The 20,006-nt window shown below is 42.4% G+C and overlaps 1 protein-coding gene and 1 non-coding gene across 2 annotated transcripts in view; both read left to right on the top strand.

The window, feature by feature from the left end:
• The window catches only part of FKBP5 (FKBP prolyl isomerase 5), an 84,487-nt gene that overhangs the window by 7,638 nt on the left and 56,843 nt on the right, over window positions 1-20,006 (top strand). The window contains exon 2 of the mRNA XM_049765305.1: window positions 5,279-5,423. Within this exon, the coding sequence (XP_049621262.1) occupies window positions 5,279-5,423 (145 nt within the window). The remainder of the gene's footprint in view (window positions 1-5,278; window positions 5,424-20,006) is intronic.
• Window positions 6,114-6,221, top strand: LOC125996716 (U6 spliceosomal RNA). Its single transcript, XR_007491398.1, has one exon. It is a non-coding gene; the product is annotated as a U6 spliceosomal RNA (small nuclear RNA).

Here is a 20,006-nt window from a genome sequence, read left to right as displayed (position 1 = left end):
CCCCAGCTCTTGTTCTCTTTATTTTTTCTCCTATTCCCTTCTTTCCCCATTGTTATCATTACAGTGTCTGGGATCACAGCTATCTGATTGCAGTGTGTGTGTGTTCGATTGAGGTGTTTGCACACACTTTGTGGTACGGCCAGTGTTCACAGAGAGTATGCAACGTGTGGGCAGTGTCAGGCTGGCACTCGGCAGGCAGGCAGACCTTTTGGCACAGAGCCGGCCCCTGGCAACTTTCTCATTTCTTTTCTTTTTTTTTTTTCTTTTTTTGATTTTTTTGGTCATACCCAGCTGCGCTCAGGGGTTACTCCTGGCTCTATGCTCAGAAATTGCTCCTGGTAGGCTCAGGGGACCATATGGGATGCCGGGATTTGAACCACCAACCTTCTGCATGCAAGACAAACATTTTGCCTCCATGCTATATCTCTTTGGCCCCCTCTCATTTCTTTGAGAAGAGTCATTCTCCTATGTATGGGAGATCTCGTGGTTTGAATTGTATTTGTCAGGTGACTAGTGTTAAGTGTCTGTTCATGTACTTGTTGACCATCTGTGCATCTTCTATACTCCTTTTTCAATTTATTTTTAAAAAACAATCACATATGCATTCCTTATATATTTTGGATTTATCAGACCTATAGTCTGCAAATATTTTCTCCCATTCCATGAGCTCCTTATGCATTCTGTAGGTTGGGATTTTGGCTGCCAGAGACTTCATTTGTCATGCTACTTATTTTTGCTCTTGTTGTTTGTGCTTTTGGTGTTCTAACCGAAAACTTGTTACCAATGTTATTGGCAAGGAGCTTTTCCTGTGCTTTTTTTCTATTAGTTTTTAGCTTGAGGACTTAGTTTATTTTAGATATTTTTTTAATGACTAGTGTAAGATAAGGCTCAGACTTGTACTACATATAATTAACATGGTTTTTCAGCATGTTTGATGAAGAGATTATCCTTTCCTTTGCTTTTTTTTTTTTTTTGGAAGTAATAAAAAAGGTTTAACTTGGAGATACTAAGGAAGGGGAGGGGGATAGAGAGGGAGGGAAGAGAGACAGAAAGGAGGAGAGAGGGAGGAGAAAGAGAGAAGAGAAGAGAAGAGAAAGAAGAGAAGAGAAGAGAAGAGAAGAGAAGAGAAGAGAAGAGAAGAGAAGAGAAGAGAAGAGAAGAGAAGAGAAGAGAAGAGAAGAGAGAAATGAGTCACACACACAAAAAAGAGCGTGGGTTTCTCTAAAGGCGGAGGAGAGAGCCTCTACACAGCCTGGCATGGAAGTAGGGAAGTAAGAAAGTGCACATCTCAGGAGGGGACATACAAGCCACATATGCTTGAGCAACACATGTGCCTATCCTTTTCTTTGTGAGTATTCTTGGTTTTCTTGTCAAATCATAGTTGTCTGTATTTGCTCGAGTTAATTTTTTTTTGTTTTTGTTTTTTTGTTTGTTTGTTTGGTTTGATTTTGGGCCACACCCATCCGTGCTTAGGATTTACTCTAAACTCTGCACTCAGAAATTACTCCTGGCAGGCGCAGGGGACCATATGGGATGCCACAGATAACCCTGATTGGCCTCATGCAAAGCAAACCCTCTACCCACTGTGCTATCCCTCCAACTCCAGTTTCTTTATTTTTAATTAATAAATGTTTTTAATTGAATCACCATGAGATAGTTACAAAGTTGCTCATGATTGAGTTTTAGTCATACAATATTTCAACATCCTTCCCTTCCCCAGAACTCATTTCTGACCATTGATGTCCCCAGTTTCCCTCCCTCCCTTCCCATAAGCAAAGTGTGTGTCTCTTCCTGTCCTTTGAGCCAGTAACTGACTCGATGAAAATTCAGGCTCTTCCCCCTCAAATTACTCATGTGGCCATTAGCCACCATCTGTGTTATAGACTGAAAATGATTAATTTTTTTCATAGGTGATAGAATAAGTTATACTGCCATGGGCCTGAATTTTATGTTCTTTTCCTAGAACTGATTGACTACATTAGTCGCTTGCTCTGCCAAGAACAAAATAAATATATTGGATTTTATATTAGCTAAATACTTTTCAAGTTGGAACTCTTTTGGTATTTCCTTTATTGGAAGTAAATATTTGGTATATCACACTGTGTACTGACACTGCTTTTTTACACATAGAATATTTTCAATTCATTTAAAGTGTAAGAGACTACACCAGGAAGGTTGGACTTCTTGAAATGAAATGGAACTATTGGACTCCTGTCCAAAACTAATGTTTTTTAGCAAAGAAGGGAAGTAAAAAAAATATCTTGCCTTTAAAAGCTCTGAGCTAAACTACTTTTTAAAATGTGTTTGAAAGTCCACTAATCTTTTGGTCTGATGTGGTTTGTATATGGACTAGCTGTTATGTCAGAAATTTCAGTGGGCGTTAAACCAGTAGGTTTAACAGGTTCTATTGATGAATTATTCTTGAGGGAATAGTGTGGTAAAGAATAAAAATAAATACAACATTAAAGATTGAGTTTAGTAAAGGGCCATTTTTGTGGGGGTGGAGGTGGGGCTCGGGCTACACCTGGAAGTACTCAAGGACTATTTCTTTTTTTTTTTTTTTTTTTTGGTTTTTGGGTTACACCTAGCGGTGCTCAGGGGTTACTCCTGGCTGTCTGCTCAGAAATAGCTCCCGGGGCCGGAGAGATAGCATGGAGGTAAGGCGTTTGCCTCTCATGCAGGAGGTCATCGGTTCGAATCCCGGCGTCCCATATATGGTCCTCCCGTGCCTGCCAGGAGCAATTTCTGAGCCTGGAGCCAGGAATAACCCCTGAGCACTGCCGGGTGTGACCCAAAAAACCACAAAAAAAAAAAAAAAGAAATAGCTCCTGACAGGCACGGGGGACCATATGGGACACCGGGATTTGAACCAACTACCTTTGGTCCTGGATCGGCTGCTTGCAAGGCAAATGCCGCTGTGCTATCTCTCCGGGCCCAAGGACTATTTCTTGTTTTGTACTTTGGACTGTGACCCCCTGACAGTGTTTGGAGGACCAGGTGGTGCTGGGAATTAAATCATGGTCACTAGCATGCAAGCAAGCACCAGCCTCCTGTGCTATCTCCCCCACTATAAGGGTCCTTATAAAAGTTTTTTATTTAGTTAAAAATCCTGGTATACAAAGTTATTGATAGTGGGGTTGGAGAGATAGCACAGCGGCGTTTGCCTTGCAAGCAGTCGATCCAAGATCTAAGGTGGTTGGTTCGAATCCTGGCGTCCCATATGGTCCCCCGTGCCTGCTATTTCTGAGCAGATAGCCAGGAGTAACCCATGAGCATCGCCGGGTGTGGCCCCAAAACCAAAACAACAAAAACAACAAAAAAACCAAAGTTATTGATAGTTGAGCCGGAGTGATATTGCTCTCATACTCTGTTGTCCTTCACTCATCACCCCATCCCCTTCACCTGGACAGGCACATTACAAAGTTCAGTGGTTGCAGCTTAGATCTCGTGTTTTCAGTACTGTTGAGTCTATGCATCACCCATATAATTGAAGCTCTGATCCCTGTTCCCCATAACTTCCCATTCCCTTTATTCCTCCCCCATTGATTTCATTTATTTATTTATTTTGGTTTTTTTTTTGGGGGGGGGGCCATACCCAGCAACACTCAGGGGTTACTCCTGGCTCTGTGCTCAGAAATCACTCTTGTCAGGGTCCGGGGACCAAATTGAATGCCAGGGATTGAACCCGGTTGGCCACATGCAAGACAAACGCCCTATTCGCTGTGCTATAGCTCTACCACCCCCACTTGATTTCTTTCTTTCTCTGTCCTCCCTAAGTTCTGGGCCAAGAGTGATTTAAGGATTCCCCCCTTTACTACATTACTTTTCCTTATCTGTTTATTCTATATACCACAGGTAAGTGAGATCATCCTACATTTGTCTTCTTCTGGCTCACGTCATTCAACATGAGATCTTCCAATTCCAACCAAGTTGCAGCAGACTGCATGACTTTATTGTTCTTTGAAGCTACATATTATCCCATTGTGTGTATATACCTGCGCACCTGTGGTTGGACACCAAGGTTGATTCCATATCTTAGCTACTGTACTAAAAGCAGCAATGAATAATGATGTGCATACATCCCCTTTTTTGTTTGTGTTGTTTTAGAGCCACACTAGGTGGTGCTCCTGGCTCTGTACTCAGGAATTACTCCTGGTGGTTTTAAGGGGGAAATTATAAAATGCCAAATAAGCCATGTACAAGGCAGGCACCTGACCCACTGAACTATCTCTGACCCTGTGCATACATCCTTTTGAATGATTATTTTTAAATTATGGGGGTAGACACCCAAAAGTAGAATTGCTGGATCATATGGAAGCTTAATTCTAAGTTTACTGAGGACTCTCCATATTGTTTTTTTTTCTAAGGGTTGAACCAGACAACGTTCCTACCAGCACTACATGAGAGTTCCTTTTCACCACATTCCTATCAGCACAGATTGTTTTTATTATCTTTGATATGTGCCATCTCGATGGTGTGAGCTTTTTTTTTTTCTTTTTTATCAAAAATTAACTGTCAGGGCCGAAGTGATAGCACAGTGGGTAGGGCATTTGCCTTGCACATGGCCAACCCAGATTTGATCCCAGGCATCCCATATGGTCCCCTGAATTTGCCAGGGTGAATTCTGAGTGCAGAGCCAAGAATAATCCCTGAGCACTGCCAGGTGTGGCCCAAAAACAAAGAAAAAAATTAACTGTCCATATATATCATAAATGTGGGGTTTTATCCTTGGGTATTCAATTCTGACCTACTGATCAGAGAGCTTATCTTTATTCCAATACCAAGTAGTTTGATCACTTATGTAGCTTTATAATATAGCTCCAAATTGCATATACCTCTGCATTTTCTTTTCTTTTTTTTCTTTTTTATTATGTTTTTGGCTATATTCATGGTCTCTTCTGAGTCCATACAAACTTTTATTTTGTTTTGTTTTGTTTTGTTTTGTTGGGCCACACCTGATGATATTCAGGCATTACTCTTGACTCTGTGCTCAGAAATCGCTCCTGGTGGGCTCGGAGGACCATATGGAATGCCATGGATTGAACCAAGGTCTGTCCTGGATCAGCTGCATGCAAGGCAAACGCCCTACTGTTGCACTATCACTCTGGCCCAATATAAACTTTATTATTGAGTTTTCTTGGTTCTTGAATGTTGTCTGAATATGGATGGAGATTGCATTGAATCTAATATAATAGTTTAGGTAGGATAATAATTTTAATATTGATCCTTTAATCAGTGAGCCTGGTTGTAACTTTTTCTTGGCATTTGTCTTTTCTAGATTGTCAGAAGAGTGGGAAAGAGTGATGAAAAACCGATGATTGGAGACAAAATTTACGTCCATTACAAAGGGAAGTTATCCAATGGAAAGAAGTTTGATTCCAGTCATGACAGAAATGAACCATTTGTCTTTAGTCTTGGCAAAGGTAATGGGGTATTAATTGAATTACTTTCTTTTTAGGTTTATTGCTGTTTTTAATATCATATAAGACCTAGTGGATCCAAGCCATGCCCAAATTAAAGATATTTTTATATAATTTTTATTTTTATGAAAGTGGATTACATATCTTTCACAGTAATATTTTAGGTACATATTAACATTGAATCAGGGGAATTCCCACCACCAAAGTTGTCCTCCCTCTACTCCCATTCCCAGCTTGCATTCCATATCCCCCAAGATATTTTAATATAAAAAAAAATCTCAGAATATGGTCCACAGATCACTAGGAGGTGACTGTCTCTGATATCCTCTTAGGTACCCTATATGTCAAAATTATTTTCATAAAAATATAATATATAGGGCCGGAGAGATAGCATGGAGGTAGGGCATTTGCCTTGCATGCAGAAGGATGATGGTTCAAATCCCAGCATCCCATATGGTCCCCGAGCCTGCCAGAAGTGATTTCTGAGCATAGAGCCAGGAGTAACCCCTGAGTGCTGCCGGGTGTAACCCCCCCAAAAAATATATATAATTTGTGTACACACATTTGTGTACAGAGTGGTACAGGTGCAGTTGTACAAACTGATACTTTCACACAAATCCTGGCAGTGACATCAAACTATAGCAGAAGTTAGATGACTTTATTGCCCATGCTCACACTTGAAATAAGAACAGAGTGCTTGCTTCGGCAGCACATATACTAAAATTGGAATGATACAGAGAAGATTAGCATGGCCCCTGCGCAAGGATGACATGCAAAGAACAAGCAGAACCATTTTCATTTAAGAAGGTCCTTAATGTTGCTGAAACAAACAAAAAAATAGTAATTATATTTTATTCTAGCTTTGAAGTTTCACATAATAGTGATATTTTGTGATAGAAAAATTCAGTAAACATACTTATCTAGTCTAAGGAAAAACGTTTATGCATTTGTAGTTGAATACAGAACTAGCCTTTTTTCATGAAATCTTATTTTTATTTGGAAATGGAAGGTTTTATCTATCAATATTTGGAAGGCTTTTTTTTTTTTTTTTTTTTGCTTGTTCGTTTTGTTTTGGGACCATACTCAGTGATGCTTATGGGTTATTCCTGACTCTGTGCTCAGAAATAATTTCTGGTGGTGCTCATTAGACTTTAGACTGTATGGGGTGCCAAGGATCAAATCTGGATTGGCTGCATGTAAGGCAGTTGCCTGACTCACTGTACTATCTCTCCAGCCCTCGACCACTTTTTTAAAAAGAAAAAAAAAATGAATTTGTTACTTCAAGGAAAACAACTGGCAATATTTGCAGGCATTGAATTTTCAAGTGAAAATTACAGTTTCAGAAAATTTGTATTTGTCACTCTAAGCTTGGCAGCCTCCCCAACTTCAGCTTGAGATCTATGAACATGCATCAACATGATTTCAAAAATTATGATCCACTGAAATGTGTTGTTACCATTTGGGAGATCATTATAACTCAGTCAACCAATATTTTCCTAATGACTGATGACTAATGCAAAATATTACAGAATCTTTCAAGAGTAAAGAATCCATTCACTGGCAAAGTCTGTTAATATCATAAAATATGAAAAGTTCTTTATGTGCTTTCAGATTCCTCTTGACAGCTAAACTTTATGAACCTACCATTTTTCCAGTTATAACATGGTCTTAAATTACAGTCACATTATTTGAAAAGGTTGTTAAAGTACTCCAGGAGCACTATTATCTTTTCCAACTCTCCGTCTTTTCCATACCTTAGCCCAAATTTGAACAGCTGAATGCAAAAGTAGATAGTAAATTCAGTTGTCTCTTATTAAATCCGACTCCTTAACATTTATGTCAAATGTCACTTGTTTGAAGACATTTTGCATGGTGCCGGGAATTGAACCCAGGTCTCAGGCGAGCAGGTCATATGCCTCACTGCTGGGCTGTAGAATGCCTCGCTAAAGTTACTGCAGTAAGCTGCAAGTCTACCTGCTGTGGGGCTGCTGCTTTGTTGCAAGGGCCCAAGGCTACCAGGGCTGCAGGGACTCGAGGCTGCCAGGGTGCTACAAGGCTCACTGGAGCCTGGGGCCTAGCTTCCGGGTGGTGCCTCATGGCCACCCAAGGATGCCAACTTGTAACAACTGCTCACCCAGGACTGAGGTGGGGAGAGAGGAAAGAAGGGGAGGGGAGAGGAAACCAAGTATCCTTTTTATTCTTCCTGGAGTTTGGCTACCCCCAGGGGTTTGAGAAGAGAGAGATGGAAATTGGCCTGTAGTCCCCTATAGAGGGATAGATACAAAGCCGGCAGTATCTCCCCAATGCTTTTTCTCCAGCCTTCCCCACTCACCCCGGTGAACCAGCAGGTGCTGCTCTGGTCACTATCCTTGGCCCCCTACAACGGTCCTGATTTTCCCTTTTATACCCGGCATGACCAGGGGTCATGGTCCAGGTGCAACTGTCATTACAGTGGAGGTATCCAAGGGACTGGGCCACACCCCCGGCTCCTACAGTGTCAGTCTTAAGTCTTAATTTATTTCTGTTCTTTAAAATTATATATATATATATATGTGTATATATGTATATGTATATGTATACCGTATTTTCCAGTGTATAAGACGACTTTTTAACCCATGAAAATCTTAAAAATCGGGGGTCATCTTATACACCGGTATACGGCATGCTGAAACTTACTCCAGCTTCAAGAATGAGTGATCTGCCCCACTACCACCACCACTTCTGCCTATCCCATCCAGCTGCTAGGCTCATCACTCAGTCCTCTGCTTGTCCTGATTTATCTTTCAGGGCACACAGAGGAGCTGAGTTACCGAGTGCTGCATCTCATTCAGCCGCCAGGTATGCGGCTTTCTGGTGCTCAGTCCTCTGTTCAGCTTTTATGGGACACAGAGGAGGTGTTCCGTCTCCCTCTAGCTGCCCTATTAATCACTGCACCCCAGCCAGCTGCTCTTGGAGGAGCCCCCTCTCCCTGCTTTCAATGTAGATCACAAAAAATCACAGTCACTTACTACAAATGACAAATGTAGAATGATTGTTGGCACTTCAAAGTCTAGCTTTATTAAACATGTACTATTAATCTTTGAGAGATCAAGGGGCCGGGAAGGTGGCACTAGAGGTAAGGTGTCTACCTTGCAAGCGCTATCGTAGGACAGACCTCGGTTCGATCCCCCGGCATCCCATATGGTCCCCCCAAGCCAGGAGCGATTTCTGAGCGTCAAATGTGTGTGGCCCAAAAAACCAAAAAAAAAAAAAAAAAAAAAAGAGAGAGATCTATTCTTTTTCTCTTACTTTTTTTTGGAGGGGTGTTGGGGCCACACTTGGTGATGCTCGGGGATTACTCCTGGCTATGCACTCAGGAATCGCTTGTGGCTTGGGGAACATATAGGACACCGGGAGATTGAACCGGGGTCCATCCTAGGCTAGTGCAGGCAAGACAGATGACTTACCACTTGTGCCATGGCTCCAGCTTTATCTCTTATATTTTTAAGTTTACATTTGATGTGAGTTAAGAGAGAGGTAGCCTTATACTGTGAATATAACCCAAACCCTATATTTTAACAGGAAAAGTAGGGGGGGTGTCTTATACGCCCAGTCATCTTATACGCCGGAAAATACAGTATATATATTTTGATTTTTGGGTCACACCCAGCAGTGCTCAGGGGTTAGTCCTGGCTCTGTGCTCAGAAGTCACTCCTAGCATGCACGGGGGACCATATGGAATGCTAGGATTCAAACCACTGTCTGTCCTAGATCGGCTGCGTGCAAGGCAAATGCCCTACCACTAGTCTATCTCTTCAGCCTCTGGGGGGCCCATTCTGAGGACTGTTGCCTGGCAGAGTGACCCTGTGGCATGCTCAGGCCCAGCAACATAGAGCTGCTTGATCCTGCACTCGGTTGGTGGTGGAGGGGATGTGGGCATAGGACAGTGCTGAGAGGTGAACTCAGGCCTCGCATGTGCTCCAGCCCTTTGTATTTTCTCTCCAGCTCTAGTAGTTGGTTGATAGTTCTTTTGTTTTTTTTTTTTTTTTTGGAGGGGGGAGGGTCATACCTGTTGATGCTCAGGGGACCATGCAGTGCCTGGGATCAAACTCAGGCCTCCCCCATGCAGATCATATGCTTATTCCTTAAGTGCTCTCCCAGGCTGCAATTGATTTTTTTGTTTGTTTGATTTCATTTTTGTTTTGGGGCCACACTCAGTAGTGTTTATGGCTTTCTCCTGGTCATGGAGTAATCCCTGAGCACTACCAAGTATGGCCCAAAAACAAAATCAAAAAGAAAAACCCAAAATAAAAAGGGAGTCTCACAAACTTAGCTCTATCAATTGTAGGCTCTACAAATATGTAGTAGGGGTATAACAAATACGTGAAGTCAACAAGAACTGAAGTCTTCAGTGGAAGTTTACTTTAGGATAGGGATGAGAAGACATTAATCTGAGGGGGAGCACCAAGATAGTGGTGGAGGGAAGTGGACCCTGGGGGATGTGAGGGACTATGTTATATGCAGAACCCTGTTATTAACATTATTACAAACCGTGGTACTAGTCTCTTGGGCCAGAGTGATGTGCAACAGTAGGACATTTGCCTTTCATGTGGCCTACCCGGGACAGGCCCCGGGTTCCATCCACAGCATCCCATATGGTCCCCTGAGCCTGCCAAGAGCGATTTCTGAGTGCAGAGCCAGGAGTAACCCCTGAGCACTGCTGTGCTGCAGACCTTTTATCCTGATAAGATAAAAAATCCCTAAGCAAACCTTAGTGGGTTCATTTTCCCACTGGGAATCAAGCAGAGCACAAAACGGACGGATATGAAATATGAATTATGAAATATGAAATAAATGAGACCACACAGAATTACATGGTGAAAACAAGAGGTAGAGGCCAGAGAGAGGCTTTATTCCTTAAATTGGGTCTATATATAGACGGATTTTTGGGGCATAGCCAGGGAGAAAGGAAAGGGGGATGAACCAATGAGATCAGAGCTAGAATTAGCATATGAAGAGACAGGTAAAAAGAAACCAGATACCTTTAAGGAAATGGGGGGAGAGATCACAAAGGAGCTCAGCAGGAGACTTTGGCGGGCTTTTGGCACTGTTCTTTGTTAGAAAGAAATACTGAGGCCTGATTTTTAATAATGGTCAAAAATAAAGAGAGATAGTCACAGCCACATTTAGAATTATAGCCAAACAATCCACGCAAAGGGTCAACTGATTTGACTACTCTAAGCGGGCCTTTTTGGCAAATAATTCTTTTTCAGGAGTGCACTACACCTAAGAAGGCTCTGATGTGTTCCCTTCCTGAGTGGGGTGTAACACTGCTGGGTGTGGCCCAAAACCAAAAACAAACAAAAAAGGGTTTCCTGCTGGAACCCAAACAAACAAACAAACAAACAAAAAATTGAATCATGAGAACTTATTCTAAAAATTTTAATATATAAATGTGAACTATAGTGGTACATTGTTTTTGTGGATGTGGCTCCTTCTGTGCTGTCTTTAAACTCTGCCCTACTCCTGCCTTCCTCTGTCAGAGTAATTACATGAGGATTAAGCAAGATACTTCCAGCCTTACACAAAGTAAGCCCTCAAGTATTTTTTACTTGCCCATTATAGTATTAAGATTATTGGCTAAAAAAAAAAAAAAAAAAAAAAAAAAGATTATTGCTGACTTTCTGGTGGGATGGTATGAAACAGAATTCTGTTGTAGGACTTTGGGTCATGACTTCCTATATTTCCTATACATGTGCATAGATCTTTTAAAGCATCTTTTATAGCCCCAAGACTCAGGCTTTTAAAATAGGCTCTTTTATTTATTTTTTGGTGGGGGGTTGTTTTTGGTTTTTGGGCCACACCTGGCAGTGCTCAAGGGCTACTCCTGGCTCTGAGTATTACTCAGGAATCACTCCTGGCGGGCTCGGGACTATACCGGATGCCAGAGATTGAACCCAGATCAGTTGCATGTAAGGCAAAGGCCCTACCCACTGTGCTATTGCTCCAGCTCCAATGTGGTCATTTAATAATAGGAGTTCTAGGACAGGGAAATAAGGACTCAGCACATGCTTTGAATTCAAGAGACCCATATGGTCCCCCGAGCCTGCAGTCTTATTAGTTGCATGATGACCTCTGAGCATTGGTACAAATACCTATAAATGCAATCAAGTCATTAGCATCTTGGGATAAGAGGGACATATATATATATATATATATATGTATATACATATACATATATATATGTTCAAATACTAGTAAGGAATGTCTTAAGTCCTTGCAGAGCCTTCCATATCACCTCTTTTAATCCTCCTACCAATCCTATTGCTTTTTTTTTTCTCTTTGTGTAATTTATTTTGTATACTTTAGGTCATAGTCATGCTGACGCTTATTTGTAATGCTGGCCTCACCCATTTCCTTTGTTGTCAGGCTTGGCATTGCCGAGCAAGGGCCATACATGTGCGTGGCTGCAATGATGCATTAACTGTTCCGGCCAAGACTTGGTGAAGTTTTTGTTTTGTTTTGCTTTGTGTTTTGTTTTGGGGCCACACCAGGGTGTTCAGAGCTCACCCCTGGTTCTGTGTTCAGAAATTCCTCCCAGTGGGCACGAGGGACCATGTGGGATGCTGAAGTGAGATACTGGATGTGGGATGCTGTGTGAGAGGCAAACGCCTGAACCGCTGTGCTATCACTCCAGCCCCTCTTTAAGGTTTTTTTGTTTTGTTTTGTTTTTATAAAATCTTTATTTAAGCACCATAATTACAATCATGTTTGTAGTTGGGTTTCACTCATAAACAGAACACCCCCCTTCATCAGTGCAACATTCCCACCACCGATGCCCCCCCTCTCCCTCCTCCCCCTCCCTAGTTTGTGTTCAAGACAGGCATTCTACTCTCATTCATTAATATTGTCATGCTAGTTGTTAGTGTAGTTATTTCCCTAACAGCATTCACCACTCTTTGTGGTGAGCTGCATATTGTGAGCCAGTCCTTCCAGCCCTAACTCTATGCCTCTAGAATTTTTACAATAATGTCTTTACTTTTTTTTAAAACCCATAGATGAGTGAGACTATCTGTGTCTATTTCTCTCCCTCTGACTTATTTCACTCAGCATAATAGATTCCATGTACATCCATGTATAAGATAATCTCATGACTTCATTTCTCCTGATGGCTGCATATTTCATTGTGTATGTGTATGTTTTTTTTGTTTTGTTTTGTTTTTGGGTCACACCTGGCAGCGCTCAGAGCTTAGGGGTTCCTCCTGGCTCTACACTCAGAAATCACTCCTGGCAGGCTTGGAGGATCATATGGGATGCCAGGATCCGAACCACCGTCCTGCATGCAAGGCACACACCTATCTCCATGATATCTCTCGGGCCCGTCTTTAAGGTTTTTTTTTGTTTTCTTGTTTTTTGGGGGCCACACCCGGCGGTGCTCAAGGGTTACTCCTGGCTGTCTGCTCAGAAATAGCTCCTGGCAGGCACGGGGGGACCATATGGGACACCGGGATTCGAACCAACCACCTTTAGTTCTGGATCAGCTGCTTGCAAGGCAAACGCCACTGTGCTATCTCTCCGGGCCCCTCTTTAAGGTTTTTAATGGAGAAGTTATTACATGCAGTGAAATTCATCCTTTTAAGAGTACAACTTGATGAAGTTTGATAATAGTTGTGTAACTACTACCACTGATGCTCACTCAGGGTTACTCAGGAATTATTCCAGGCAGTGCTCAGGGGACCATATAGGATGCTGGGAGTTGAACCGGGTTTAGCCAGTTGCAAGGCAAACGCTCTACCCATTGCACTACCTCTCCAGCCCCAAAACAACCCTATCTTTTGTTTGTCTTGCTTATCTTTTAGTGATGTAAAATTATTGATGGGGACAGTAATTCTAAATAGAGATGAGACAGAGACATAAATTACAAGAAGGTCATGGAGGACACATCCAAGCTGGGGCATTTGTGGGTCCAGAATGGAAGGCTGGAAAGGTTTGTTGTGTGCTTTTTGCACTCACTGTTATTGTTATTTTGCCTTGTCCAAAATTTTAGATAAATGAAATCATCTGTCTTTTTTTGGTTTCTGACTCTTTTCATTGAGAAAATTGATGCTGAAGCTTGTGCATATTGGAAGTACCACCATATTTTCATTTTTAAAGAATTGGACATTGGGGTTGTTGCCAATTTGGATTATTAAAAAGAATGTCATAAATGTTCACATGCATGTTTTCATTTACTTTTGGTAAATAAATATGTGGGATTGGATTGAGGATCAAAGTAAGCAAGGTATTACAAGACACCACCGTCCTGTTCAACAATGGCTGACCAAACGTCATCACATCCACAAAGGCACTGACAGAATTTTCACAGCCTCACACTTAACTATTGTCAGCCTTTTTAGGGTTAGCTGTTCTAATGGTTGTGAGATGACATTTGATTTTGGTTTTCATTTGTATTTGCCTGATGATTGAAGACACCATTACTTATAGGTAACGCTTTATGTCTCTAAATCATATTCTAGGCCCCATTTTAGTTATCATTGTCTTCTCCTTTTTGGGGGGAGGTCACACCCAGCAATGCTCTATGCTCAGAAATCGCTCTTGGCAGGCTGGGGGACCATATGGGATGCTGGGGTTCAAACCACTGTCCTTCTGCATGCAAGGCAAACACCCTACCTCCATGCTATCTCTCTGGCCCCATCATTGTCTTCTTATTCTGGATCTTATTCTTCCCTTCCTCCTCCTCTTCCTCCTCCACTTCCTCCTCCTCTTCCTCCTCTTTTTCCTTTCTTTCTTTCCCTTCCTTCCTTCCTATTGCTTTTTGGACCACACCCAGCAATGCTCAAAGGTCATTCCTGGCAGGCTTGGGGGACCATATGGGATGCTGAGAATCTAACCCGGGTTCGTCCACAATTGGACCGTGCAAGGCAAACACCCTACCACTGTGCTGTCTCTCTGTCCCCCACCTTACTCCTGGAGGGCTCAGGGGACCTATAGAATGCAGGACATGGTTCCTTGGTTGGCTGTGTGCAAAGGTGCGAGGCAAGCACCTGCCCACAGTACTACTCCAGCTCAGTCTTTTCTTTTTTTTAATAATAATAATTTTAATATTATTTAATAATATAATATATCATATCATAATATCATGTTATAATATTGTATAACAATAATATATTATTATACATATAATATAATGATATAATATTATTTAATAATAATATTTTATTGTGATCAAAGAGTGAATAACAAATCTTTCACAGTAGTATTTAAAGTACATAGTGTCAGTCTTTTTTTAGCAGGTGGGGAAGGGAAACACATGGCACTAGTGCTCAGGCACTAACCCCAGCTCTATGCTTAGGGGATCATTCCTGGTGCTGGGGATCAAACTAAATCAGGCATTCCTGCATACAAAGAATGTTCTCAGCCCTTTGATCTCTCTCTGTATTTCTCTGTCTGTCTGTCTGTCTGTCTGTCTGTCTGTCTGTCTGTCTGTCTCTCTCTCTCTCTCTCTCTCTCTAATTTTTGTGTGTTTGTTTTAGGGCCACACCTGGCACCTCTCAGGGGTTATTCCTGGCTCTGCGCTCTGAAACCACTCCTGGCAGGCTCAGGGGACCATTAGACATTTGCCAGAGATCCAACCTTATTGCCTTTGGGGGGGGGGGTTTTTCGGGCCACACCTGTTTGCTCAGGGGTTACTCCTGGCTAAGTGCTTAGAAATTGCCCCTGGCTTGGGGGGACCATATGGGACGCCGGGGGATCAAACCGCGGTCCTTCCTTGACTAGCGCTTGCAAGGCAGACACCTTACCTCTAGTGCCACCTCACCGGCCCTACCTGTTTTTTTTTTTAACCTACTACTTCTTGACTAATCTCTAGAGACACCAAACCAGCAAAAGCTCCAGGTATACTGGGTTGGGAGTTGAAAACTCTGGGGTCTTTATGGGCAGACTGATCCCATCCCCTATACTGATGGAAACCCCAGCAGCCACACCTTTGTCCTACAGCTGCCACCATCATCCCAGTTCTCCAGCTCCTGGAGCACAGAGCCACATATGCAGCCTCACAACCCGGTGACGCTCAGGGGTTACTCCTGGCTATGCACTCAGAAATTGCTCCTAGCTTGGGGAACCATATGGGACACCAGGGATCAAACCAAGACAGTCCATCCTGAGTCAGCTGTATGCAAGGCAACTCGCTATTGCTCCAACCCCATCCTTTAAATTTTTTAATACTGACATCCCAGGCGGAAAAACACCAGATTAGATGGGAAAGTAGCATGGAAGCCAACTCAGCTCATCAAACAAATTAACATCAATTAGCAACAAACAGCTTAGAAACCCACACACAATTACTTTATGGCCTCACTGTGACATATCAGTTTTCTGATTCAGGGGCCAGAGTTTGCCTTGCATGCAGCTGACCTGGAATTTGATTCCCTCACATCCCATATGTCTTCCCTCCCTGACCCCAGCACTGACTAAAGTAATTCCTGAGTGTAGAGCCAGGAATAGTCCCTGAGCACTTCTGGGTGTGGCCTATTATGGGCGTTTGTTAATAGAAGTAATGAATAAATAAATGAAAATTAAGTTTAAAGCTGATCCAAATCAGGGATAAAACAAGGTAGGTTCTGTTACAGCAGAATTTAGTATGATCTTCTCTACAGAACATTTATTGGGTAGGTGGACTGTGAGGTGGCTGAGGGTTTGAGCTGAATAGAGCTGTGCTCGGAGGGCTATTCCTGGCTTTGTGCACAGAAGGACCATATGTGGTGTTTGGGATTTGCACCAAGGTCTATTGCATGCAAGACAAACGCCTTATCTCATGACCCTTCTTTGCCGTGCTCTGTTGTCATAAGAAAAAAAAAAAACCCACAGGAATGAGGTTTGTCAAGAACATACTTCTTGCTGTTGTTAAATGCTTGATAATGTAGACCTAGTTCCTATTTTAAAGCTTTTAAATGATTTTTTTCCTGTCTACTTAAAAGCCTTGACATCATTTTACAGCTAGTAAAGAGTTTAATGGGTAATATGATGGACATACAAACTTCCTATGGGTGTGTGGTTCAGCCTTGCCTTCCCATTAAATGTCTGTTACTATTCCTCGTACTTAAATATGTTTTTAACACCTGTTTGCTTTTTATCATCTAGTTTGGAAGCATTCAGGATTTAGAAGGAAGGCTTTTAAGCTAGTTTTGTTGTTTCTAATGTTCTCCAAAAGTGCAGATCACAAAGGCAGCAAACTAAGAAAGAAACTGCTGTCTTTACCTTTATGTCATACTTTGCAATTAAGGAAGAATGCTGTTATTTTCCAAGGCTGAAGCCATTAGGACATTCGCAAGTTGATTTAGGCAAGAGTAAGAGTAGACGGGAAACTAAGCAGGTTTCTTCTGTCCTTTAAATTAGGTATGATAGTGTTTAATGAAAATAATATTGTGCTACATAGTTCTTTATCGAATAGAAAATAATAAGGCATCCACTCCTGCCACCAAATATCAACGTAACTTGGCAGACCTGATCATTAAGGCTCTCTGAACAGAGAATGCCAGCACCTTCATTTTTGAGTAGGGCATACCCTTGTTAGTGCTGGGTGGAGGGGGCATGCAATACTGGATATCAAATATAGGGCCTTCTTTGTGCAAGGAAGAATTTCCTAATTTTACACTTATTTTTAATATTTTTTGGTTTGAGGGGTCACACTGGCAGTGTTCAGGGCTTACTCCTGACTCTATAGTCAAGGGCCATGCCTGGTAGTGCTTGAAGGATCATATGAGGTGCTGGGGATTAAACCAGGGTCAAATGTATGCAAGACAAGCACCCTGCTCACTGTACTATCTCTCGAGTTCCCCTGATTTTAAAATTATAAGCATGGGGGCTGGAGCAATAGCACAGTATGTAGGGCGTTTGTTTGCCCATATGGTCCCTCAAGTCTGCCAGGGGTAATTTCTGAACACAGAGCCAGGAGTTAACTCCTGAGTGCCACTGGGTGTAGCCCAAAAACCAGGAAAAAAAAAAAGAAGAAGAAGAAGAAGAAGAAGAAGAAGAAGAAGAAGAAGAAGAAGAAGAAGAAGAAGAAGAAGAAGAAGAAGAAGAAGAAGAAGAAGAAGAAGAAGAAGAAGAAGAAGAAGAAGAAGAAGAAGAAGAAGAAGAAGAAGAAGAAGAAGAAGAAGAAGAAGAAGAAGAAGAAGAAGAAGAAGAAGAAAACAAACTATAAGCATGAAGATGAGTGAGAAAGCATTCTGTGCTCAGTTTTCTTAGTAACAAGTGAATTTTTTTTATTTTGGTTTGGTTTTTGGGCCACACCCGGCATTGCTCAGGGGTTACTCCTGGCTGTCTGCTCAGAAATAGCTCCTGGCAGGCACGGGGGACCATATGGGACACCGGGATTCGAACCAACCACCTTTGGTCCTGGATCGGCTGCTTGCGAGGCAAACACTGCTGTGCTATCTCTCTGGGCCCCGTAACAAGTGAAATTTAAAGTACAAAATATAACAAAGCATGAAGACTTAAATAATCAAATGTATTTTACTTAATAAAATATATTATAAAATGTGCTATAGAAGAATATATAGAACAACTAGTTTATCTATTATAAAAAGAAAAGTAAGGGAGCTAGAGAGATGGTACAGGGGTTAAGGCACTTTTCTTACATACAGCTGTCCTGGGTTCAATCCCCGTTACCCCATAGGGCCCCCTGAGTCCACCAGGAGTGATCCATGAGCATAGGACCAGGAGTCAGCCCTGATCTACTTCCAGGGACTGAAGCTGAGAAGCACTGTAGAATTTTGCTTGACCAACCAAGTTTGGTTCTGAGTGGGCTGTGTCCTCTGCTTGACTCCGGCCTCTCAGGTGTCCTCCAGCCACAGACCTCAAGAAGATGAGCTGTAGAGTATGACATTTTCTAGTTTCTAAAACCAAAATAAAAAAGTTGATTTGTTACCCATTGAAAAGGAGAATACACACCATGGAAGATTGTGAGGTGTCTCCATAAGTGTTTGAAGGAACTAGTACAAGATTGGGGCCCACATGGATCTCTGGAAAGACTGTACAGGAGGGAAGGGCTCCCCCTTGCATATGCAGATCACATTGGCTGCAATGATGGTCCAAATCCTAACACCAAATGCTGGAGCACTGTTCAGCGTCACTCCTGAGCACCACTGAGTGTGTGCCCACCATCACCACCCCCATTCTGTGTTAGGTCACTGTTTCTCAAAGACAGTACTGCCTCCTGGGAGGTGTAAACTAATTAGGGATTTAGTAGCCTTAAGTACAACTGGGAGATTACTATTTGTTTTCTCATCTAAAGGGGAGTCTTCCCTCAGCAGTGCACCCAGGATCCGGGGTCACTTCCAGTGATAATTGGTCAACTAGACTGGTGGTTCAATGTTAGTGTCTAGGGATGCCTAGGTACAGCATGGCTAAGTGAGTACTGTGGTACTTGGGAAATTTCCTGGTAGTGCTGGAGACATACCTGGCAATGCCCAGGATGCCATGTGATACAAGGGATTGAACCCAGTTGGGCATATATGAGGCATAACCCTTGTACCCTAACCTTTGTACCACACACACATACACACACACACACACACACACACACACACACACACACACACACACACTTGCATTCGTTTTTTGGTCCCTAAAGGAGGTAGATTACCAGGGGTGCTGAGTAATTTTTTAATTTGAGAATCTCTGTCATTGGTGATCTAGGGTAGGTTTTGAAAAATATGGCTTTGCTCTGGAATGGCTGCTGTTAGGACATGGGCTGAGTTTTTAGATTTCTTGCTTGTGTCATGGAGGAAGGAAGCGAGATATAGAGAAATGACAGCTTTACCTGCCAGAGAAGCAGCAGTCACTCCTGAGAGTCAGAAGAGGGGATGTTGAGTATTTTGTAGGTGGTGGTTTGGTGTGTTTTTTTTGATCATGCTGAAATACTCTATTGAAATACTCTGGTTTTTTTTTGTTTCACTCTCCCATGGTCTTCGTGTGATTTTATCAGTTGTTGATGTTTTCTTGGGATTGTTTATGTCCAACTGGAGAATAGCCTGGCTTCACTGTGTACCCTAGGCCAGCTTCAAACCTCATGAAGGTTTTGTTGTGTCAAGCAACTTCCAGATGTTAGTAAAGAAAGAGCTGCCCTTTCCTTCCTGAGACTCTTTTAAAAATCAGGAAAGCAGGGGCTGGAGCAATAGCACAGCGGTAAGGTATTTGCCTTAAATGCAGCCAACACAGGATGAACCCCTGTTCAAATCCCGGTATCCCATATGGTTCCCTGAGCCTGCCAGGAGCGACTTCTGAACACAGAGCCAGGAGTAACCCCTGAGAGCTGCCAGGTGTGACCCAAAGACCAAAAAAAAAAGAAAAAAAAATCAGGAAAGCAGGGGCCGGAGAGATAGTGCAGCGGTGGGGCATTTGCCTTAGATTCAGAAGGATGGTGGTTCAAATCCTAGCATCCCATATGATTCCCGAGACTGCTAGGAGCAATTTCTCAGCATAGAGCCAGGAAGAACCCCTGAGCGCTGCCAGGTGTGACTCAAAAATCAAAAATCAAACCAAAAAAAAAAATCAGGAAAGCAGTCAAGAGACAGCACAGTGGGTAAGGTGCTTACCTTGCACACA

The sequence above is a fragment of the Suncus etruscus genome, chromosome 18 (genome assembly GCF_024139225.1).
Source record: "Suncus etruscus isolate mSunEtr1 chromosome 18, mSunEtr1.pri.cur, whole genome shotgun sequence".
Classification (NCBI taxonomy): Eukaryota; Metazoa; Chordata; class Mammalia; order Eulipotyphla; family Soricidae; genus Suncus; species Suncus etruscus.
The sequence above is the reverse complement of the archived record's forward strand: the minus strand, read 5'-3'. Positions and strand labels throughout refer to the sequence as shown.